The sequence below is a fragment of the Chlamydotis macqueenii genome, chromosome 5 (assembly GCF_036417535.1).
Source record: "Chlamydotis macqueenii isolate bChlMac1 chromosome 5, bChlMac1.mat, whole genome shotgun sequence".
Lineage (NCBI taxonomy): Eukaryota > Metazoa > Chordata > Aves > Otidiformes > Otididae > Chlamydotis > Chlamydotis macqueenii.
The window spans coordinates 55,684,146-55,710,016 of record NC_141560.1 but is presented as its reverse complement, the minus strand read 5'-3'; the positions used below and the strand labels follow the sequence as shown (position 1 = coordinate 55,710,016).

General features: G+C 37.1%; 1 protein-coding gene across 7 annotated transcripts in view; it reads right to left on the bottom strand.

Moving 5' to 3' along the window:
- PLEKHA7 (pleckstrin homology domain containing A7) overlaps positions 1 to 25,871 on the bottom strand; it is a 171,536-nt gene that overhangs the window by 46,101 nt on the left and 99,564 nt on the right. For 5 of the 7 annotated variants that reach the window (XM_086749415.1, XM_086749408.1, XM_086749412.1 and 2 more), the window contains 5 exons: positions 19,872 to 19,983; positions 12,127 to 12,231; positions 10,268 to 10,340; positions 8,985 to 9,085; positions 1,818 to 1,996 (listed from right to left, as the gene is read on the bottom strand). In XM_086749415.1, the coding sequence (XP_086605541.1) occupies positions 1,818 to 1,996; positions 8,985 to 9,085; positions 10,268 to 10,340; positions 12,127 to 12,231; positions 19,872 to 19,983 (570 nt within the window). The remainder of the gene's footprint in view (positions 1 to 1,817; positions 1,997 to 8,984; positions 9,086 to 10,267; positions 10,341 to 12,126; positions 12,232 to 19,871; positions 19,984 to 25,871) is intronic. The other 2 variants (XM_086749410.1, XM_086749413.1) reach the window with 2 other exon arrangements.

Here is a 25,871-nt window from a genome sequence, read left to right as displayed (position 1 = left end):
ATCTGTGAAAATGATTGAAAATATTAACATTGTACGAAAGAAGTGTTCAACCTGTGTAATATTATGTACAAACAACTATAAAAAAATAAAGTCTTCCTATCCTGGGAAACACTGAAAGCCAAAAAACCAAAACCAAACTGCTAACTGCTCACTGTCAAAAAAGTCTTTCATATCTTTGTAGATGCCTTAGGGCCTAGTCATTTCTAGCCAAGAGGAGAGAACAATATCTACATTTGAGTCACTACTATCATTGTCCAGGGACTTTCTAACCTGGGGGCTATTCCTGCAAACAACGACATAAAAAAATAATCTCCACTGCTCCTAATACATGCTGCAATGCACACTGGTTTATCTATTTACCTTATTATCTAAATATTTCAAAAATTCCATACCAGAAATCTTTATATTAAACTTAAAATAGACTATAAAATGTCTAAGGATCCTAAAAGCTTTATGTTGCTTTTGACATATAATGTACTTCATCCGCAATTTTCTTCATCTCCTTGTAGTGATAAGCTTCTCAACAACATATTTTTGTCTTACAATTCAATGGAGTGTCATCGATCTCAGAGCAGCACCTCATCTTCTCTGAAACTAAAAAGTTCAGGTCCTTTAAAACTTTACGGAAGGTGAATTCTCAGTAAGTGCCATAAAACAACTGCTTTCACCTCAGTCTACTTAGTGTCTCAAAATGAATAGTCTACTAGGAGGAAGGACACTCAATCAATACTTCTAACATCCCAGACTTCCCCAATTTTTCTTTCAATTATTTCTATTCTTATGAAGAAGATAAAGAAAAAAAACAGGAAATGGGTTACATGTTACTGGAAATTTAAATGAAATCCAGAAAATCTGAACACAGAATCACATAGAATGCAAAGCTCTGGAAGATATGTTGATCCTTTGCTTATATTTGCTTTCCCAAAAGCAAGAGTAGTGATACTCTGAGAAACTGCACTGTGACATTGTAATCCTCACAAGCCCCATGGGTTAAAATCAGGGTTGTCTCACAGTATAAAAATCTTCTTTCACAAGCAGTTGTAGGGAAAGAATCATATTCCTAAAGTCAAAATATCATGAAGCTACATCAATTTTAAGATGAGGGAAAAACTGGAAGCACATGAAGGCACAGCTGAATTTGTTTGCCTCCAGCACTAACTAAGAACAATGGGACAAAGCACATACTCCTTTTGTGACAATGCTTTTTTTCTTCACCAAGAAAAACATTAAAAACTCGTACAAGTACTAAGGGCCACCAAAGTAAAAAAAAAAAAAAAAAAAAAAAAGGCAGTTAATACCTGCATCAATTAGTTAATATCCATAACTCTATGCACTTACGATTTACCCATCTTTAACATTCTCTTCCCTCTTCAATAGCATTTTAATCCTACTTCTAAACACTCATTTGAAGCAATTTGTTACTTTCCTGTCTTTTCTTTTTTACTTATCTTTCCTCAAGGCTGCCAACCGGCTGTTGCATGTGTACGAATTTGCTCACAAAAACTGTAACTTTTAAACTGAAATTCCCTAAAAAAATTGTATATATACAGAAATAAATCCATGTCACTAAATGTGGGCACACAATTTGTGCACAGACACAAATATTGAACATCAGGTTTTTTTAATTAATGCTAGCTAACTGATTTGCAACAGAACATAAATTAAAAAGAATTATTTCTTTAAAATTAGAGTTTCATGCACACGTTTACAAATACAACTTCCAAGAATCACCACCAATCTGATTTTTGTATATGTATACACATACAAAATATATTTCAAAATATTTTAAAACCTAACACTTTGTGTATTCCACCTGCCTTTTCAGTGAAGAGCGTGTTTGCATAAGAGCAGCTTGATTCATAGCCTGGATCCAGCCATTCATATCTTCTTGGGTGTCTGCACTGAAGTAGTATGTCCGCATCCCTGAATGCTCTGCCTGAGAGCCAATAACAGAATTCTTATTATAAATATATGCCCGCATACCTGTATGAACAGCCTGTAAGGGGGAAAAAAAAAAAAAAAAAAAGAAAAAAAAAAAGTCAGAGAGCTCTTTCATTCCCCGTCCCACCCCACCCCCCAAAAAAAAATTTACTGTAACTTTCCTGATATCTTTAAATAATTTTCCAGATCTTTTGACTTTTTCTTGAATTTGGGGGAAAATTATTACACTGCCCACAACAGGCTGTAGTGGAGCAAACTCAAACAGCACTCTGTGATTTTTACCAAAATTCCTCTACCTCTTTCTCACACTATTAAGCTAAAAGTGCAGCGCTTCTGTTTTTCATAGCAGGAAATTTAAGCTTTTCATTTTCTCTTAACATATAAATTCCATTTGCCATAAACATCATACAAAACAAATTAAAGAAATTCTGAGACATGCATAAGTAAGCCAATTTCCCAGCTCATTTAATAAAACAATTTATTCAGACAAAACACAGACAAAAATCTTACAATTCAAGCAATTAAACTGCTTACTTAAGAATTTATTATAATGCATGTTAAGATCTTTTTGTTAAAGCGTGCACTTGAACCTCTGTATTAGCTGCAAAATGACAAGACTTACTGATAAGTTAGTAATACTGGTGAAATCATCACAGAACAAAAAATACTGACAAGTACCTCTGCACACCAAAATACTTCATGAAATTCCACTACAAACTAGAGGTATTTGGAAATTCTTCTATAAATACATTCAATATTCAAATGTATTCAATATGGAATGTCTTTGTAACTCTAGGCTAGTTGAATTTAATCACATCTCATCCACATTTGTATAAGTGATAGTGTAGATATTACTAAGTCATATCAGTTCTGAAAAAATGTATTTCCTTAAAGTTACTTTACAGATGTGCTTCAGATTAGTAGGGAGAGATTCATTTCCTTATTTTCCAAAAAACTGAAGACAGTATACTCGGCTTGAAAGCACTTGTAATGATATCAAAATAAAATTAGTAATTTAAACTACTTTTATAAAACTAAATCTGCTATCACATACAAAAGCAAATGGCATGAAACACTGCTAAGACAATGGATTTTTAAAAGGAAAAAAATTATCTCAACTTTTTAATTTGGCTATCGCTTCTTTTAAAGGTTAAACATATTTCACAAATCCTCCCTAAATGACTCGTCTTGTTATTCCAAATTAAAAAAAAAAAAAACAAAAACAAACACTCTGCAATCACAGATAGCTTCAGAAACACAGCAAGTTTTGACAAAACTCGGGCAATTTAATCCAGTGTGGCCCTCTCTAAATGTTGTTATTTCAGTTGTTTACTCTGAATTTCCCAAATGACCATAATCTTAGAGACTTGTATCAACAACCCTGAAGAGCAAAATATTTGCTTGCCATCATAGTGGAAAGTTTTGTGGAAAATTTACTCCCTTTTTATTGCAGCCTGTTCTTATAAAAGTGTGAAAAGTGGTCTTTCCCTTCTGCATCTCAAGCAAGGAAGCCTCAGTTTGCTTTGAGGTAACACACTCCCACAGGGTCAGTCCCTGGCCTGCCATCAGACCCGCAGGGGAAAGACTGAGACAGCAACACAACAGCCAAGAGAAGGAGAAGGAAGAGGAGGAAAGGGTGACACAGAGAAGCCGAAGACTCTCCCCTGCTCCAAAGAGTCTATGCTTCCCAATAGTGTTGGCTGGTAGGGGAATACAGGATGGTTTCTCCCTCCCCACCATTAGCTGCCTACCTTAACACAGGAAAACAGGACTGAGTTACATGAAAGAGTAGCTCTGATCAGTTGGGTATTTAGGAATCAAAGGATTTTTTTCATGTTTGCCTGGTTGAATTCTTTGGGTTGGAGTTTTCTTTGTTGCTACTGAGGGGTTTTTTTGTTTGTTTGTTTCTTTCTTTTTTTTTCATTTTGGGACCATTACAAATGGCCAAAACAAAGATGACTTAGAAGCATTTATGGGTAGCATCCAGTGTAAGAACAGAACAAAAATTGGCAGCTCCAGAGCAAAGGAAATCCATGGTTTTAACACTACACCTCGTGACTATGTCACAGACCACGCTGAGCCCTCAGAAGATGCTAGAATTCAGAAGTGAAGCAACTTCTGCAGAAAAGCAGACTACGTATGCCCTACTGCAGATGAGGCAATAGGACTCTACCATTTACTGGTTATTTACTTGCTGAAAAAAACCCAGAACGTTGGGTAACTAACTGCGGAGAATGCGTACCGCATCAATAAATGGATTTAACAGTTGTCTGTCTTAATTCATCTGTACATCCTGATCAACATAACCCGTCTGCCTTTCAGGTTCTCTTTCAGCGGTGCATGATGAACACAGCTGAAAGTATTGCCTAGGAGGCTGTAGGTGAAAATGGTATAAAAATGCAAAGTATGTTGCACTATTCTCCCTTGAGAGACAGGCTCTCACAGCCATAAACATTCTGAGCTTCAGAAAGGATAATGGAGACGGTGTGTTATTATCAACAAACACAATGTGCTGAAGTTCGTAATATATAATACTGGTTAAAGGAAAATTCAAATATGTTTCAGTTATTTATTAGTAGCGTGTCTTATATGCAGGAAAGCCACTTTGTGCCAATGTGCTGTAGCTGTCACTGCTAGCAGACACAGAAGTTAGCAGTTTTGGTTTTTGTTTTTTTTTTTAAAGCAATAGCTATTAGGATGACTACAGCATACTAAAAAGCCTAAAACACAGCACATGCGTACATGTACACCATACACACAACAGGGAAAAAAATAATATTGGTACCTATTCATGCATTCAGATGCCTTAATGTGGATAGATTGAGAAGAAAAGCAGTCTCTTTCCCATAATGTACAGAAGGAGAAATGGAGAGTAAACCCCAAGAGCATATCAACAGGACAAGACAAGGACAAAAAGTTAAACAAGTTAAAATCATTAAAAGATTCATGTTTCCAAAGAAAATATTTAACAAAAGACTATACTAAAATTAACTAATGCCTAGAGCTGTTTGTTCACCTCCAATAACCCAAATTCCTAGGATAGAAAAAGTCACAGTTCACAGGAGAGAGGGATGGGGAGGGGAACAGTAATGTTGTTATCTTTCAAAGTTAATTCTCTCAATAAGCTAAAAAATACAGGAAATTCTCAGAAGTTCAATATTTATGAAGCATTTATGAGGAAAAATTGGAATAATACTTTCAGCCTTCACAATAAACACAACAGCAGCACATGACAATCTAAATCATCTTTTACCCTCAAATAATATTGAGCTTTTTCAGGACTTCTGGAAGCTACAACCTTCCCTCTTCCAAATTCTAAAATGGCACCTCTCAAATTTATAGCCCTTGGCATTTCTTCACCTGACTCCTCAGACCCAGAGAAGCTTTATAAGCAACATGGGAGCCTAAGGAAGCTTCCAGAGAACATAAAGGAACAAACTACGTCAAAGTTTTTTTTGGAAAACCAGTGAGATCAAAGAAACATATAAGACGTTTGTCCTGGCCCCAGAAGGCCTAAGCAATGAACAGATACTTCCATCAGCAAGTCTTCAGGTGTCAATAATGAAAAGATGTTTAAAAACAAGCTGTAGTAGCATCTTCTGGAAGTACTGATTTGGCCTGGCTTCCTAGGCTCTGAATGCCCCACAATGAAAAAATTTAAGAGGTAGTATTAAAAATAAAAAGGAGTAATTTGTATCTCCAATGCTACTTCCCACCTCTTACAGGAACATTAGAACATCCTTAACAGACTTCATTTGGTAGCAGGACATGCATCTAAATACAAAATATATGGGCATATGTTGCGTTTGCAGTAAGTTTTGTTGTTTTCTTTATGGTAAACGTTGGTAGGCCTTCCAATTGTCTCAATTTCTGTTACTGCCAGATTCATATAAATGAGTTTAGTTTCAGTATTCTCTCATGTATTTTAACACATATAAGAAAATTAAAAATAATTTTAATGACTAAGGACAACGAGGCTTCTAATGAGACTGCGACACCATGAACCTTCATAAATTGATACTATTAATGTTTAAAATTGTTGTATTACTAAAAAGTACAATCAATTATCTATTAATCACAGGGAGTATTTCCAGCTACATTTTAATGTTGTGTAAATTTTTTCACATTAAGGTCTATACATTGGATTTGTGCTTCCTCACATTTGTATCAGCAAAAAATTACTGTATTAAAAAATATAGCAATTAGATTAATTAGATATCTTTAAGATGTTAGCTACTGAACTAAATATGCAGTAAGGATCCCGAGTTCTAAAAGGCTGTCACACAGCTTAATGACGGTAGCTTACATCTAGTCACAGCAGTTTGCTGGGGACAAATAAAAAATGTGAAAAATTCATCCAGACAAGTACTTACTAGCAGAATTTCTAAACAAAACAATTTAACATACATACTACTACACTTCAAGGTAGGTTTTTTATTGTATTTCAGCAGTCTGTACGCAGTTCTGTAAGTTTGTAATTTTTAAACACCCAAAGAGACAGAAAAGCTTAAAGCTGGGCCTTAGAGAGGATGATGATGGGAAAATAATTTTGACAACTCCTATGCTGCACATTTTAACAGTTAGTAGGGTTTAACATGCTAGCAAGCATGTGTTTTACAAACCTTCTTCTAACTGAATCATATGCAAAAAGCATCCATGTATGTGCTAAGTAAATTTCCTTCCTTTAGTTTTACAAACCAAGATGTTGAAATTTTTCCATAGTTTGACTGCTTCCCAAGCTTCAAAACCTCACTGTTACTTCAAACAGACATTTTAAACAGGAGCCAATACCTCTATTGTAACAGAGGATTTACAACAATCTGAATAAATGACAGGCCAAATGTAAAAAGTAACATGGCACATTCTCCCACTCATTCAGGACTGCAACGTGAAAATGTCCTGTCTTTATTTGGGGCTTAATCTGTTTGTGTTTTCTATTTCTGGCTGCACTACGTCATGAGACAGAATGTCCGTCTACGCTCTGGATATCAAAGTGTACTGAACAGATTAGATAAAGGTAATGGCTGGTGAGTGATGGAATGCCAGTACAGCTGTGCTCCTGCCACCTTGTGCCCACAGCCGACACCAGGACCATCAAATGTCAATGTTGGATGGGGTCCATGCTACAGGAATCTTACTAAATCCTCCTAATGCCCTAGGATTTGTTTCTAAATAAAATGAAATAGCAGCATCAAGTCTGCAGTCAAGCATTAAAGTCTGAAGTAGAGTTACAATTGGCCTAACAAACTAATACACAAAATGTATGCGGTGGGTTTTTAATATAGATTTTTGTATGTTGAAAATCTCAGGTTATTGGCTCATGCTGATTTTCAGAAAAAGACTCAGATTAAAGACTTGGTAGAGCTCATACAGGCATGATATTCAAAAAGAAACAGGGGAAATCTGCAATTGCTTCTGAAAATATTTAACCATGATGACAACTACGGATTCTACTCTCCAGGAAAGAAGAGGCAAAACTTGGCAGTGGTGACTTGAGAGCTTGCCTACAGAACATACTGCTTGGAAACCACACACGTGTGTGCATATATACACACACACTCTCAGGGTTTGTTTTTTTTTCCCCTTATCACTGATAGTGTTAAACTGGTTAACAATCCATATACATATGTATTTGATTAAAATTTACAAGTACCCTTTCAATAAAATAAAAAGCAGATTTTAAAAAAAAACTCTAAAGCAACTAGGTACTATCGCTACTTTCTCGATCTCCTTCCCCAGTCTGCAGTGACAGTTATTTAAGAGAAGCAGAAACCTGGAAGTACACAGGGTCTTACTCTTTTAGTATGTGCTTCTTCCTAGGAAAAAGCTCTAGAAGAGGAGGGGTGATGAATTACACTTATTAAGTATTGGAGTGGAATATTTTTCTTACACAAAGGTTCCTTTGTAGTTTCTCCTGCTATCGCAAGTTCAATGCATTTGAGAAAGTACAATGAACATTTACACAAAGTGCATTGGGTCTTTTATAAAACACCTTTCCCAAGTTAGTGTTTGTTTAATAAATTCAAAGCCATTATCGACTTGAAAATAGAACCCAAAGCAACAAAAGGCCATCTACAATTTAAAAACACCTCAAAAATCAAAATGCAAGAGAGAGAACCTGAGAACATGTTCTTCGTAATTTCAGCAGAGAAAAGACTTAAAAGTTTCCTTCTAGATCTCCTAAGGTATACCTGATCAAAACATGATTTCTTTTTTTTTTTTTTAAGTATATAGCTCAGTTGCTTGATAGAAAAACAGATTCTCCTCCAAGTATCAGTAGAATTTCAATCTGCAGCATACACTGAAGTTCGTAAACTTTGCCTTAGTGCTGCAGCTCAGACAATCAACTGGAGTCGGGTTTCTCCACTGTCAAGAAGGCATGTATGTTTTATTTAATTTTTGCAGGTTTTTATAACAAAGAACAGAACTGTAAATTATACAATTAATTTAAAAAAACAAAACAAAAGAAAACTAACCTCAAACAAGAGGGTTTTTTTTTCTTAAAAAACTTCATGTCACTTCAGACGACTATTCACTCCCCCCAAAAAAGCGGAAAAAACCTGGTTACTTTTTCCCCTTAAAATGAGGAAATTATCCATCAAAAGCTACAGCATTGCCATTTTTCTAATGGCGAGAACTTAACTGCTTATTTTACTTAAAAAAAATACACAACAAAACAAAGAAACCATCAGTCCTCTATGAGATCAAGTACCTTATAAAGAAAAATGACAACTTTTCTTTCCATTTGTAAACAGTACCAGAACAACTCATCAATACTAACTGCTAATTTTAGAAACAGAATCTTTACTCACAGACACAATATTAAGCTCTAAAGACACTTGCATAGTAACCAACATATGAATATGAATTCACAAGCAAAAAAAGTGCTATGTCACATTTGAACAGGCAGTCAGTAAATGCCTACTTAAAAAAAAAAATAAATACAGGAGGAAAGCAGATGATGTTTCTGTTTACAACAGCATCTTTTCTAATGGAAATAAACATTTAAAAATATGATTCGCTAATAAGCTTTGTAACTGTACCTTAAAAGAAAATTTGCGATTTATGCGATCTTCAGGTCCAACTGGAGATATTACATAACTAGGTAATGGTATGCTACCCAAAACAGATTCTTCTCTGCTGTCTGTTGAATAAAAAAATAGAATATAATTACCTAGACTTTTCAGTGTGGTAACAATACATTTCCATTTACAGACACACAGACAACAAGCATTAAGTAGAAAGAAGAACAGTTCAGATTGGGTATAAGGAACAGAATTTTCCTCGTGAGGACAGAGCAGTAGTGGAACAGGCCAACCAGGGAGGTTGTGCCATCACTACCCCTGGAGGTTTTCAACAACTGACTGGATTAAGCCCTGAGCAACCTGGGCTGACTTCTTTCCTGACCCTGCTTTCACTAGACAGTTAGACAAGACACTTCCTGAAGTCCCTTCTGACCTGCATTTTCCTATGATTTAACACCAAAAACATATGGAGAAAAATGTTTTATTTTTAAAGAAACAAAACTGTTGTTTTTTTTTTTTAAATCAGTTTGTTGGGGTTTTTTTGGGGGGGAGGTGGTGATTTTTTTAAGTTTAGATAGAAGAATGTGCTTTGAGAATAAAGCTTATTATGACAAATGAACTCTGACAAACTGCATAACATGACGGACCTTCCATTTAGCATTTTAGATCTGGGCTAATTGCTGTAATTAGGAAACCTCTATTACTACTGGCTCTAAAGTGATTATCAGCAGAAACGCAGGGCCTAGAAATATGAATTTGAGTTTGCTTTCCAAATATTGTAACACACTACACAATATTCAAAACTTCAAAATAACCTTATGTAATGCCATTATTCCTAGTTCAGCCTAAGATCACATCTAATCTTTTTTGGTAGAAATACTGGATTCCAAGTTCCTCACTCTTATGTTGTCCCTTGGATTGAAGCTGATTTAATGCCCTGATCTGGCCACAGTGCATTCTCAAAAAAATCAGCTGTCCAAGTGCGAGCAAGTAGGTAAAACAATGCAGACCAGAGATGGCATAAATCTTAAACTGGTAGTGCTGCCAAATGTTTTGCAATGTAAACCTTGGCATATATAAAAGTTAAGTTACATGACAAAGGATCATACAGCACTCCCTTATTCCCCAACTCTGCCTGAAATCTGCTGTGCATTCAAAACATATGGATAAGTAATTGTTTCACAAAGCATCTTCTCAGAGTACCTAACTAGATCTGAAGAGTTCAATTGGTTTACGCTTGCAATGTGATTTGAACAGGTGAACTCTTACAGACTAACTCAGAAAAGCTAGTATCTACTCACCTTTGTAGTAAAACAAACAATAATCAGCAAGCACAAACCACCGTCTTTTCCATAATCTCATTCCAGAGCTATCCTGAAATGCAAGAAATGGGATACTCTTTTCATTTAAGGAAAGTTAAGAGCTTATCATACAATGCTGTACCAGTGAGCAGCTAACCAGAAGTTTGCCTAAATATGGTATTAATTGCAAAAGCAAGCAGTTCATATTTTAGCAAAATATTGTGTACTAAGAAAGACAAGAGGCAGAATATCCAGCTATAAAATAATCAGGGTAGAATATTCAAACTGCTAATTTTCATTAAGTAATTAAACTTGCACCCCCAATGGCATTCAGATTAACGTTATACACAACCAATACATATTTCATCCAGACAGACTTATCTTGCAGTAAAGAAACAAAGTACAGATCTGGGTGGTACAAACTCCAGCAAGGATTGCATGTAGACCAAGGTGAAAATCACTATACAGCTGTGAAGTATGACCTCCCATTTCAGACAACGATCCCCTGTAACTCTATAGCCAATCTCTCATGTTACTCATGCCTATAATGTAATTTAATTAAACGTTCCTTAGGAAATAAAAAGGGGGCAAAATGTGCCAATTTTAATGAAGTATAATATAACATGTCTGTGGAGATAAATACATCTCTCTATATAATATATATCAGCTTGTCAAAATGAGTCATATTTACATTTAAATTAATTTTAGAAGCTTGTAAATTTGTCAGATTGTAACCTAAGCATGTACAACTTATTCAGCTGAGGTAGGCTTTGATGAGACCATCACTATAGAGACTATCTTCAGCCCTTAAGCGCTTGCAAGTAGACCTAACAGGAGAGAAGGAAATAGCTAGAGGAATGTTGTAAATACTATTTCCCTTCCTTCTGCAGTTGTATTAAGCATGCAAGGACTTTCTTCCCTTTCCTTTTTCTTGGTACAATGCTGTCAACACATACTGTGTCTGAGTTCTGATTCTGTCCTGAAAACTAATGGACTTGGGTAGTGGATGTCAACAGAGGTGATAGCAGAATACATCTCTCCATGCAGAAAGAAGTGGATGGCTGTCAGCAAATTCACTTTCCTGTACATATAGAATCATAACTGTAAGCCATAGATTTCGGCATTCTCCTGCTCATCCCTAAACCTAGCTGTTGGATCTCTGGTGATAATCTGATGGATGCTGACTGTCAAATTAGAAGCAGGGAATTATTCTCATACAACAAACAGCTTAATTTACTTTTTTGCACTCAAGGATGTGCTTCTATCAACTTCAGAGTTCAAGATGCAGCAGCTGTGAAATTCTGATTGTTGGATGAAATCCTATAACCCAGCCTTTGCTTGGATACTGGTCTTGGTGACAGTGATGAGTGGTGAATGGGTCCCTGTTTCCCTTCATTTTCTCCCTAATGCTTCTGGAGAACAAAAGGCATGTAAGTTGGAACTAACCCTTTGATCAGGGTATAAGGGCATAAGCAAGCAGATGGAATAAAGCCTTCACAGTCAACCCTGGGTTTATAGTGTGCTCTGAGGGAGACTGAGATCAGTATAGCAGCAAGCCAGCAGGATAAAGCAGGGAAAATAAATAGATTTAGAGAACAAAGTTACAGTTTCAACATTTGACCATGATGGCAATGTCCATTTATCATTGCTTCCACTTCTAAATCAAATCTGTATGCAGAAACTGTTTTTCACACTTGCTGAGCACAAACCCCTCATTACAGAAGCTTTTGGAAGTACCCAACACTGCCCTGCAACACCAACTTTCAAGCTTCTGTTTTTTCAGTCACCTGGAAGGCACTTAGTTTTACTTGATGACTGTACTGAAGTATATGAACAGAAACAGATGATTACATGCATACCTGTTTGTGTAGCCAGCCTCTTACTATGACAGGAACATTGGGATTTCTTCTGATGGCTTGTTCCCTCTTCCCAAAGCTATGAACTTTGTTTCCAGCCTTCACAACCTGTAAAGAAGTATAATGGAGCAGCGGTTTTTTAAACTGTACTGAGACTCACTTCATATTAGAAATAACCTCACTGAATAGATTCGTATTTCATTCCATGGTAACAAAGCATTTATAGCATTTTCAAGGGCAATTAAATAGGCAACGATTTTTACAACATTTATAACATTGCAAAGTCAATCTCCTACTTTCAACAACACATCAGTGCCAGGACAGTCTGCCAACTCACAGCTGAACAGCAGCAGCACTGGTGATGAATCCTACTCTTGCTCTTCATTGTTTGAGGTTTTTTTTCTTGTTTGTTTGTTTGGGGTTTTCTTTCCTATTGAAAGTCAAATAATGTTGATAGCTCAATAAAATCCTTGGCCTTTGACCCTGCAAGCTAAAGGAGAAGATACAGTGATGCTGCCAAGGAAGCGACAGAGAGCAGTAAGTGGAAATCACAGGTACCAGGTAATGGTTTGTGTTCTACTGCAACCTCAGTTTTGACGCACATGGGCAAAACTATTTCAAAAACAAAGAAAGCCTATCAGTCCATGAAAAAGACAGTGAGAATCTCTGGATGAATAATCTGCCTGTTGTTTTCCAATCTCAGCACAGTTTGCTACTGCAATTGCTTTAGGAACCCAAGGTACACCACCCATCCTTACAGTTACTCCTGGCTTCTCCAAGCAAAGAGCTGTCCATATTCCCTCTTGTCTCCTTTCCACAATGTCTCCTTTGTTTGAATCTCTCCTCTCAACTGGTCAGGGTACTGATGCTCTGCCAGCTGCACAGATACAGCAGCTCTAGAAACGAGCACATTTGCCATACCCAAGGGATGACATAATTAAAATATTTGAGTGTACTTCTTCTGGCAGCCAGGCAACATCTGGACTAGAAGACCGCATATATAATAATAAAATATTCTGGCAATGTATTATAATATTAAATGGATTCCGTTTGTCTTGAGGCCAACCTGCACTAGATTACACACATTTCAGTAGACATAAGCACACATCTTAATGGAGGATTAAGATAACAGTAATAATCAGAAAAAAAGATTGACTTTTTCTTTGGTACTATAGCATATAAACCAGTAATGTAGATTCAACAGTCAGAAGGAAATACCAAAGGGCAGATTTACTAGGTAGTTTCCACAAGGTCTGTTTACCGCCAAGCAGCATGCTGCTTTCAGCTCTGCTGAGAAGTCAGGTGAGCTGCGTGTGTCATTTCCGTGAAACGTCCCGACACTTAGGAGACAGGAAGAATGCCAACTCCAACTTCTAGGGCTCTTCCCTAGGAGTTACACCTCACCTGACACCTCCGTGAGAGTCTGCAGACTCTCAAGACAAAATTTACCTGCAGCCCAGGACAGCACAGGAAATCACCTGAGCAGCCCAGCTGTCTGGAGCTAGCACAAACCTAACAGGACAGGCTGTAAACAACAACAGGTTTCTGAGCAGATGCCCCTGCCATCCAGCTTTTACCAGTTCACAGTAAAAGCCAGGTGACAATGGTACGACTGAGATCCCGCAGCCCATTCCTCTGCCATACCTGTGCCAAGGCATTCAGCTAACAGGCTGCAGAGCACTAGCTTTGTGCAAACACAGCGTGTCAGTTACAACCACAAAATCTCTCTCAGTACTCACTCACAGAGCTACAAGGAGCAAACCTGAGACTAAAGGAAGGAAGAAATAAGATGTTTGGCATTTTGTGTTTTCTACTGAAAATTTTTCAAAAGATGACTTGTGAATCCGTGTCCAAACATCACTTTAAATGAACACACAAAGATGAGGACATGAGGACAATCAAGCTCTGGACAACGGTATGATCATCAGGCCAAGCTATATATATTTTCTTTTAAGAAAAAATGAGAAGTAATCAATTCAGTTAAGACTTTTAAAAACTAGAGTACAGTAACAAAAAAAAAACCAGCTACAGTAACAGCTACATTAGAAAGGTGATGAAAAATTATGAGGCCCAAACTGTTTATGGCTCTGAAAGTCAAAAATCTATGCTTCGCATCTGAACAGAAATCAATTTACAAAACATACAGAACTTAGTTTTCTAATTTTTCTTTCTCCTATTTATCCTAGGAAGGGTGGATGAACTGAAGAACAGTTAAAGTACAGCTGATCTGGCCTAACAGCAGTGTTTAGATTTTATTTTTTCATCAGATCTCCTGTCAGTGATGAAGCACTTTGATTCTCTGACCTTACTTAATTTTTAAAAAATGCAGACCACAATGTAGAAAAGTCATCCTTGGACTTGGTCAAAAGACTAAACAATTTCTATTACATGGGAAGGGGAAAGTTCTCCTAAGGCTGCGTATTCCAAATCAATACAATACTCATAATAGAAAAACCCCCACATTTTATAGTGCATTATTTTTATTTGGTGAGAGGGGGCTATGGTGGTAGCTTCTGTAAGAAGCTGCTAGAAGTTGTTTCCCCTTTGTTCAGCGAGCTCGGCTGGGCCTAGGCCAGACCCACTGCTGGCCAGGGCCGAGCCGATTGGTAGCAGAATGTTCCATGATAACGCCTCTGCGATAATGTATTTAAGAAGGGGAAAACAGAAAAAAAAAAGGAGAGAAAACGTGAAGAAGCTGAGCAGGAGCAGAGAGGGGGAGTTGGGAGCCCTGTGGGCCTTGCAGCCCTCACCCTCTGGCCTACCAGGTGGCTGACTGGGCCCAGCCCAGCTGCAAGAAGTGGAAAGGAGATGAGATGTGAAGAGAACCTGAGAGTCATCTCCCTGAGCCAATTGTGAAGAATTTCTTGTGAGAGGAACGGCTGCAGCCACCAAGGTCAGTGAAGAAGGAGCAGGAGGAGTAATGCTGCTCCAGGCCAGAATTCCCCTGCAGCCTGTGGTGATGACCATGGTGGAGCAGGTTGTCCCCCCACAGCCCATGGAGGCCCAGGGAGAAGCAGAGATCCACCTGCAGCCCATGGAAGAACCCACACTGGGGCAGGCAGATGCCTGAAGGAGGCTGTGGCCCGGGAAGGGCCCATGCTGGGCCAGCTGTTCCTGAGGGACTGCACCCCGTGGAAAAAATGACTTGTGCTGGAGCAGTTGCTGTAGGACTGTAGCCCATGGGAAGGATGCCACCCTGGAGCAAGGGAGCAATGTGAGCAGTTCTTCCCCCGAGGAGGAAGGAGCAGCATAAAGTGACACGTGATGAACTGACCGTAACCCCCATTCCCTCTTCCCCCCTGAGCTGCTCGGAGGGGGGAAGGTGGTAGAGATAATGTTAAGCCCAGGAAGCGGAGGTGGGGGGCAGGGAAGTTACTTTGTTCTCTTTCTCATTATCCTGCTTTGTTTTTAGTAATAAATGAACAGCTTTTACCGAAGTCAAGTCTGTTTTGCCCATAATGGCAACTTGAAGAATCTCTCCCTGTCCTTATCTCAAACCTCGAGCTTTTTTTTTTTATATTCTCTTAGAGGGTGGAGGGTGTGAGAAAGAGACTGCATAGTCTGCTCCCAAGTGGGGCTAAACTATGACAGTTATGTAATTAAAATTTTCATATCATCTGTAGTATTAATCATCTCATTCTGCTCCGGAATAAAACAAAGGATAACAGATTCTGAATGTTACGCCTTGCTTCCACTGGCTTGAATACAAGGTTAGTTTAGAAGAAAAGGTATATGTTTAAAACTATTTCTGCAGTAGTTGTTTTCTAACTTAAAATAGTCTGATATCATTGTCGTATGTTGAAAAATGCAGGTCAGAGAAGCTGTCTGTGTCACTGAAGACAAAGAAGTCGCTTTTGACTTCAGTACATTTGTTAAGGTGGCTTGTTTGTGAATGACTCATAAGTTTTCACCAAAAAAAGCCAAAATGTCAAGAGGCAAAATTTTCAAATCCCTTTTCATCACTGCATCACCTTCTTCCTTACAGTAGGCCTCTAGCAGAGGAGGAAAGTTGCTAACTTAATTATAAAATATAGTGTTTTGGTTTTTTTTCTAAAACTGGATAGGAAAAAAAAAGTAAACAGCTTTTCATTTGGAGTACATTTTCTAACTAGGAAAAAGAAAGACTATATCTTGGTAAAAATATGCATATATATATATACACACACACACATAAGAGAACACATAACAAATTTCAATCTACAGGGAATTAAAAAAAAAAAAATAATAAAATGCCACAAAAAATTCCACCTGTTTAAGTCAAACTCTTCCATTCAAAAAATCTCAATGTTTCACTAACAAATGACCTCATGAATCCTTTCAGCATCTCTAAGAAAATTAGACAAAATCTTTATTTTTCAGATAGGAAAAACTGAAACTCACACAAATTCCTGCTCTTAATATTGAGTATTCATCTACAGTGGCCCTGAACTAATAATCCCTGTGTCCTACACTCCAGCTCCAGACAGTCCCACAGAGCTGGCACCATTGCATCCCTGTCACCATTGCCTGTTTCTCTCAACTGCTAGCTACATTCTTTATTTACTTATTGTAATCCTCAGCAGTTCATCTTGGAAAAATACCAGCAACTATCAGTGTCATCAACAACTCAATCACTTCTCTTGCACAGAATCTATCCAAAACACTCTCAAAACATAGATAGTAATAAATACATTACTATCCTTTACGGTCTCAACTTGGCCAAAGTACTGTGTAGCACAGTAACATTTACAAGCTTCCATTCACACCATCAGATGCTTTAACAATTTCAAACGTACCTTACTCTCACACTGAAATAAATCTTTATTCCTCTATAGCCTTCATTTGTAATCAATATAAATGGCTTTTAATATGGTTAATAACGTAATTGAATTAGCTATGAACAGGAGTATCTTTGGGACAGAGAACGATTGTGATTTATCGGCATTCCCTTTTGCTTTTTATCCCCTCAAATCCATACCCTTCAAATTTCAAATGGAAGGGCAGACTGTATTGGTCTAAAGTCTTCAGATGACTTATTCAGACAGCGGGAGTGTGAAAATGGCAGGGCCCACCCCAAGAATCTATGTGCATTTCTGCAAAACTGCCCACCTCAGATGTCTTACGGAATGAAGTCTTACATACTTATATGCACATTAATAAAATATAATCACATTTTGGTAAGTATAAGCCTCATTTTGGCTTTTTTCTTTTTGTTCTTTCCAACAAGGTCCTCTTGTTGTATGCTGTACAACCAACATTGTTGGACAAAACATGCTAAATTCTCTTTCCAAACAAATACTTTTTATTTCAGAAGTTTTATTCAGTTCAAGTTCAGACTTGAACACTGCAACAAATAAGCCAGAAGTCTTCATCTCTTTAATCCTGAACTGAGAATGACACATCTGCTGTACAGTTGGCAGCTTACCTTCTCCCTCCACCCCAAAATGTAGCAATTCTCAGCTGTCAGCTTTCTCCAAAAGAAATCAAGTGGAAAGCCACGTACCTGCTCCTGCACTTCCTGATTTGGTACTACCTCAGTGAACACAGCTGTATATAAGAATCAGTTTAAATCTGGCCAGCATTCCAACGCTATACCTACACAGTTCTATGAGGGCATTTGCAGGACAAAATTATGAAAGCATTTCGTAAAAGATAATAATTAGCTACGGGGTAGCTAGAGACCTTGCCACGACAAACCGAATGTGTCTCTGGCTTCATGACTGCATCTCAAGTCTGCATCTGGGAAGTCACTCTTCAAAAGAATGACTATGGAATTAATGGAAGAAAACATTTAGAAATAGATGAAAGGATTATAAAATCTCTTAACGTGCCAAAAGTCAACCTCAAAACAGAGAACACACTTTACAGCCTTTGTTCTCATTGCTAGTTCACTTGAATCAATTTTGTGTTAGGATCTGAAGGAATTTAACAGATCTCCTTCTGACTCTACAGAACAAGAGCAGCGATTTCCAGCCTGGAAACATATGCAATGATGAAACAAAGCATAAATAAGACAGACATTGTTTCTCTGTCTTAATCAAAACTCCAGTAAAGTACTTATTGAAGGTCTGCAGCAGGATGGATCTTATCTAAACAAACTTGGTGGAGAAAAAAGGTACAGACAAGCCCTCTATCACAGCTCTATTCAAAGTCTAAAGTTGTCATGTACTTAAAAAAATGCCACACCTGGGAGCCTGCCAGAAGCACACTTATACAGGACTGCAAACAAAATAGAAGCAGAGACCAAAATCAGACCAATTGAAGTTCTGGGAGATTATTTTGGATATTCTCCAAGCTGTGATAGAAAAAGCATTACCCTCACTGATGTGGTTCTGATGTCTCCAGTGAGCTAGCCTCTAGCACGTGCATGGCTCTGTAAGCTGCATCCAGTCACCACTTTTGATCTCACTGTTTTGCAAAGCCTGATGAGATCAGTGCAAACATAAGACAAAGGGAAGCAGCAGAAGCAGGTGACAGAGGATGCACACTTTTTGGCAGAAGTGTGATCCTGGGTACGTTAAAGACAACTGTGGCAGTGGAGAAATCCCCAGCTCAAACCCAAGTATCAGGTCCCCATTAAGCTGGCAGGTTTTAAGAGTGAAAATAATGAGCCTTCTCCCTCTAATGCTGGCTGAAAAAAATCAGAATGAGGAGGATAAATATAGTGCCTAAGTACTTCGGTAATTTCTACTGTCAGAATTTTTTAAAAGTATCAAATAATTCAGGTAACCTAATAACTATAACTAGTTTTCAGCTAGATTTCATCTAGCACTTTAAAGATAAATGTGTTCTTGAGATTTGACACATGACAATCTTTGTGTTGGTCCAATAATCTACACACTTCGGATAAAAAAAATATATTTTTAAGCTTTTTATGAAATTGTTTTCATCTTCTCCAATATTCACCCAAGCAATTCAAAATATTAGAAAAAGATTTTACGTTATTCCAACTGAACAAAAATATCTTTGCAACCAATTTGGCAAAGTCCTTTCTTCAACTCAATTACTTAACAGGCTTCACAATCTTGCATTAAAAAAAAACAACTGAGAAGTTTAAAAACTGCAGGCAAAGTTAAGAAATCTATCTTATCTCTGCTAATTCTTCTAGTGTTATTTTGCTTCTCTTTATTCAGCCCCCTCCCATTCTCTCTGTATTGTAATTCATTGTAAGGTCAAAGAAGCATTTAAATAGTTGGTGATGCTCCAAGTACAGTGCTTTATTGTATTTTCTGCAATAATAAACACAGGCCCTTTGTTAATGCCAAGTAATAGATTTTTCTATTATTAAATATTTCACGTGTAAACTTGGTGTCTGCACTGTTTGCGCACTACAGTGACGGCAGAAAAGGATCTAAGTTGTTACAAAGAGGAGGAACAGCAGTAAGGTTTCATGGAAAAGTAAAACTGCAAATTACAGTTCCTGGTATTCTGCAGCACTTGTTGCCACATACACTGGACTACCAAAAGACTTGCTGGAACACTAGTATTACATATACTTATTTCCATTCTTCAGAAGCCTCTCAAACTTTACATGTCACAATAATCACTACTTTTCAAATTATCATTCAACGCTGCCATGTGAGTCTATGGTGCTCCTACGCTCTAAAAAGGTTTTGCTTGGGTAGAAGACATTACCTCTTATTTGAGGTAAGTTACTAGACTTCTAGGCTAAACCCACAGCCCTACTAAAATCAGCATTAAAGGAGTACTGGATTTACAGCAAGCAAAGTTCTAATAATCAGGCCGAAAATACAACCTTTTTCCTTTACCTTAGAGCCAGGTTTTGTATCAACAGCAGATGTAGTTACTGCAGTGGACGTTTCACTGACCATGCTTGAAGGTCTTTGGTTTATCTGTTGCTTGGACATAGATGAATTCTGTCTAGAAAAAAAAAACAAAACAAAACAAAACACAAACCCAGATAAGCTAAAGCACATTGTTTCAAACAGTCAGCTTTGCCTTTTTACATTTAAGATTCACAAAGAGCAAATGATCAACAGGCTAGTCAAACATTTCCCATGCATCTGCAGCTTCCTTTGCACCACCTCTATTATTTTGAATTCAGGTATTTCTCAAGCAGATGCTGCCAGTGACATCTGATGATTGGCATTTGTCAATATGTCAGGAGGAAGAAACCTGCCAAATTGTCTACAAATCCAATAGAGAATCAAGATACAACAAAGCGCACTCAGAGATGCTCTAATGCAGAGAAACTAAAATTGTGCCCTAAACTACATTTAGAGGCTTGGCTGCAAACCTGCAGAAAAGCCAGTACTGGGGAGGGAAGGACAGGAGTCAGCACTTTGCAAGAACAGGCTGCTTATTTAAAATCAAAGTGAGACTAGCCTACTGTTAAATCTTTAACTTAATGCTAGATCTTTGAATCTGCCCAAATTATGATTCATACTACAATATGAATTATTAAAATACCTTTTAAGTGAAATGGTGCAATTCATGGCAGATACTTCTGAGTTATACTAAGATTCAAGAAATCTTGATAACTATAGCTCAGATGCAGATACCTATTCAGAGCATAGGTGACATCAATCCCACCATAAGAACCTGTTAAACAAGTAGGAATTCAGTACAGCTGCCCAGATGAATAAATGAGAGGATAAATGGAAGTGCAAAATCTTGTGGAATCCCATATGCAGGTTGTGAAGAGAAGCCTCAGCAGCCAAGCTCAACACCAACTTGTGAATTAAACCCACAGGTGGTATTTTCAAAAATAATAGAAAACATAGTTTAGCAAATTGTATTTCAGGAACAAGTAGCAATACAATCACACTAGAAAAAAATAAAACAAAATAAACAATTAACAACTTATGATTTTCTTTTTCCCATCTCAGTAAGTCATTGAAGACATTGATTTTAAAAAAAAAAAAAAAAAAAAAAAGACAAGACACACAAGCCATGCCAAACATTACTGTTGCTACCACTGAAATTCAATCAAATTCTGAACACAACAGAGAACAAAGTAATTCTGAGTGATATTACTCAGAAGAATAGAGAAAAGTTTGTGATTGTAGTAGCTCAACATAAGGTTTAACTGAGGACAAAGTGTTTGCCACCATTGCTCTTCCTCAGTTACAACCTGAACAATTATCTGTCTAAAAGCTTTTATACTTGATGTGGTGTCAGGGAAAGCACATTCTTCTATCTGTGACTACAGTTTCAATTAAGCTTACAAGGAAGTAACACAACTTTGGTCTCACTCTCTTTATGCCTTGCTTATCTGGCGTAAATCCATTCTTCCTAGCTTTTCTATGTCGGTTCAGGTCCAAGATATGAGAACAAACTACAGCAAGTCCCTAAAATCCCTGGCCAGCCTTTAATGAATGAGAGCTTCATCACATCAGTTTGAGTCAATTCGCTTTACCTCTTACGGACCAGTATCCTACCTCAGCATTTAATCAGCTTTAGGAATATTCCGCTTCAGCAAAGAGCAGATTAAGACACTTCCCGTACATAACGCTGCCTGACTAAGCTATTTCTGTTGATCAGCCAGTCTTATTATCTGCTTTTGACTCTGTTCTCGCTTGTTCCCTTTCCACTCTATAACCTTTCAGAACAGGTAGAAAATGCAGACTTACAATGTACCTGCATTTTACTTGCAAAAGCATCTTACTTTCCCTTTCCTAATATTTACTTAACAAATAGTTTCTGCTTCCCTGCTCTAGGCAACTAAACGGAGAGTTGGCATTTCAAGTAGGGAGGAAAACTAACAGAGTTGCGACCGTCTTCTACATCACCTCCTCTAAAAGAATCTGAAGTATTAGATGTTACATCATTAAGAGGACCACTAGAAATGAGTTGCAAAAGTATGAAAACAAAACATATCCAAGAAAAATGTTTGTCTTTAGAAGACACAAACTCTCTTCTTCCCTTGAGGTTTAGATTCTTTACAATGTCCACACCACAAACTATTGAATTTTATAATGTAGGACAGTTACACAATACATGTTATTTCCCAGATACTCACTGGGGAAGGAGAGGGGAAAGGAGGAAGTTGAAGGAAGAGGATAGAGCACGTAACATATACATTCAGAAAATCTCTAGGTTTTCCAGACTATAGATAATGTAGATAATCTGATTAGATTACATTTTTTCATTTTATAGAGTCACTGATCACAGAGAGCTAACTCTGTCATTTTTGTCTTTCCTGAAAACTAAATTTCAGTTTCAACAAATTGGAATTAATTTTTCCAACCAAAACATGAATACAGAAAAAGAATTAATCCCAAATGAATCAGCTGCAGTAAAAAAAAAAAAAAAAAAAGAAGACAGAACTACAGAGAAAGATGGAAGATATGCTTTATACATTTAACAAGACCATCACTATCAGAAAATCATAATGCAATACAGAACAATAAATGCGTAACTTCTAAGCATTTATAATTTGGCCATTTAGTGATTTCTCCTCCACTCACTGCTGAAAACAATCACTGTCAATAAATCAAGCTTTCCCTTTCTTGTAGTACCAAGATTAATGATGAATATCAACTGGGAAAAGAACAAATTCACAATGAGAAAATGTTTTTTAAAAGATGTCAGGTTGTTGCCATGTGGAAGAACTTGTATAGCCAACAAAACAGACAGGAAATCCACCGAAAGAGAAAATAATTATTCTCCAAAAATGTCTTAGGCAGCAAACACTGGTGACTCAAGCTTTCTGTACATGACACGTAACAGAAAACACCAAACAATACTGAAAATTAATTTAAGCACTTGTATATAGTATTTCAAGGATAAAACAGATTTGTATGAAATCAGAACATAATGACACTCGAATATTCAAGTCTCTTAATAGCTAAATAATAGTCTGTTTTTAAAAGCAAATAAAAATACGCAGAATATGGAGAATTACCTGAAACATCCCAGCATGTTAATGGAGTTAACACTGTCCTAATAGTGTTTACAGATTAATCTTGAAAAATAAGCTACCATAGCATTAAATCTGTGCATTCAGAAACATTAGTTCAGAATCACTACTAAGAAAGATCTTTGAGAATATCTGTTATTTAAGTCATCCCATTCTGTCTTCATAGTGCTGGATTTTTTCTATTTTCAGGACAGTTTTCTTGCAGTCTCCCCTAGGTGTGTGTATACACACACAGAATTGCAGTATGTACGTTTGGAGCTTCAGTGTCTTGTAAATCTTTTTCAAATACTTGAAAATAACTCCCTATGTAATATCTCCCGTCAAGCAACCCCCTGGTCTACTTACACAGTGCTAGTACGTCTACAGAAATCTCATTTACCAGCTAAAAGAACTACATGGCCAATATTTGGTTTATTAAAAAAAAAAAAAAACAACAAACACTGAACAACACAAAAAAATTATCACACCAGCAGCCCATATTGAAAATGCAATACTCACGAGACAACACATGCATTTTCTCTAAGCATCAGAAAGATTAGCCAACTTAGAAGGTCCACACTCATACCAGCAACTTAAAAAGTTTACTTTGTTGAAACCAAATAAGACACAATAATATCAAGTCAATTTAGTTTTAATCCTAATCAACCTCCTATTCAGTTAGGTAAAAAAAAAAATATAACTGTCCTAGTATTTCTATACCTGTAAACATGGCAGATGTTTATTTTGGGGCTGTTTGGGTTTCCTCCTTTCTATCCACCTGATATTTTTGCTGCTATAGTAACCAAATGCAATAGACAAAATAAGATGTCTCTCTCCCCAGAGGTGATACAGAGGCTTTCTTAGTTGCACAAAAAGCAGGCAAAAAAGCAAGTAACACTCATTGGATTAAGCTCCCTATATATATATTTTTTTTTTCTTCTGTATTTCCACATTTATGTTGAAGTCTTATCTTTTTAACTTTAAAGTACTATCTTCTCATTTGCAAACATAATACTACCACAAATACACTGTAAAACGTCTACTACGCAAGTACTAGTGTTTAGCAACAGAGGCAATTAGATACACAGTTGTCAGTTTTTTGAAGAACTGTTATTTAAAGAAAGATAAGACAGAAGAAATCTGAACATTACATACATCTATCCTAAGTAATTCTATCACAGATTTTTCAGAGAAATGGGCGTATAATGATATGGTTAACACTCATTTTTCCAGCAGTTGTTTAGGAAAGGTCGCCCTGTGCATTAAGGGTTCATTGAAAACACGAAAGTAAAAGCACAGAAATTAAGATACAGTTGTTAAATGGAGGGAGGCTACCAGAGGGACCTCCCATACAGCCAAGGTGTTCAAATTATTTAGAGGTGATTCCTGAAAATTGTGAGGTGACCAAATCAATAGAGGATAAAAATTAATCTGGACAAAAACTGAAATGCTGACCAAAACAGATAAAAAAAATAATCTTCAGATATGAGTAACCATGTGATAAGATGTCAAACTGAATTCAGTGTCAACAATAGAAAATTAATTCAAAAAAGGAAGAAATTAAAAGCATCTCTGCAGCTTTTATCACTCAACACACCACTAGCGATTTCAGAAAAGGGTATTTTTTAATCTTAGCAGAAGGACTAGCAGCAAAGTATGTCAAGAATTATTAGGAAAGGAATAGAGAAGAAAAAGTATAGTTAAATTATTATAAAGAACAACAGGTTCACATATTGAATACTGCATTCACCTATAATCAATCACTCCATCAAACACAAGTCAAATCTAAAAGCCTCATGCCGAAAAACCAGCACTCAAGCAGGGCTAATGGAAGGTACAGAATATGTCGCATGCTATTGTGTGACCAAAAGCTTTTAAGTGACCAAAGCTTTTAAGCTTGGAAAACAGAATGCGACGTGCAGATTTGGCAGCGGTCTCAGATAAGAATGGGTTATGAAATAAGGAATTATCATCACTGCTTCTCAAAAAAAAAAAATCTAAATAAGAACATCTTTAGGAAGAAGAAATAGCGTAAGGATCAAAAGACAATGTAATTGAAAAGTTACAAGTTCCAGGCAATGCTCTGTTTTTATCCTCCAGTTACAATGGAGTTGAGAAAGTCAGATTTTGGCTTAAAAGGCAAAGTTGATGTGATCTTGTTTAAGAGGGGAAATGCCTTGGGAACAGACTAGTGAAATACAGTCTGAGTCTTCTATTGAAAGTATCCAGTTCTCATTTGATCAAGTGAGGCAAGGGCGTCTGGTTCATAACTGACTCATAATCAAGCTAGGATTACATCATTTATTGACATCATTTTCCAAAACCCGCTTTCCAGAACATTGCTTCCTGGATGAGAAATTGCCAGAGCAGTCTGTACATTCATCATTTCTAGATTACTGTAAATTACTTTTCTGGTGTTAAACGTGTCCTTTTAATAGATATATTTGTTGCAGCCTGAACCAGTTTGTGTATATGTTTCCCCACTAGCTCCCAATCAACATCTGGTGACAACTCCTGGCTTTGGCCCTAATCTTAAATTAAAATCGACCCTGAAGTAATAAATCACTTCACAACAGCACTGAAGAACAAATTGCCATTTATGAAACCCTTAAGAGTGCTACAACTTCAGACAGGATTCTTCAGCTATGGAGAAAAGTACTCTTGGTCAAAAGGATCCCATGATGGGAAGTTTCCACAGACCATGCTAATCCAGAGATCTTTCAGACTTTGTCCCGTCTGTGAAAGTCATTTCATCATAAGATATGATCTACAACACTGACTGCAAACTAAGACACAATCAACCACACGGATTCCATACAAAGCCCTGCTGCCTGAAGGAAAAGAACTGAAAATACCACATAGTCCCATTATGATTCCTAAGCCTAAAGACAGGGAGGTGCTAACAGCT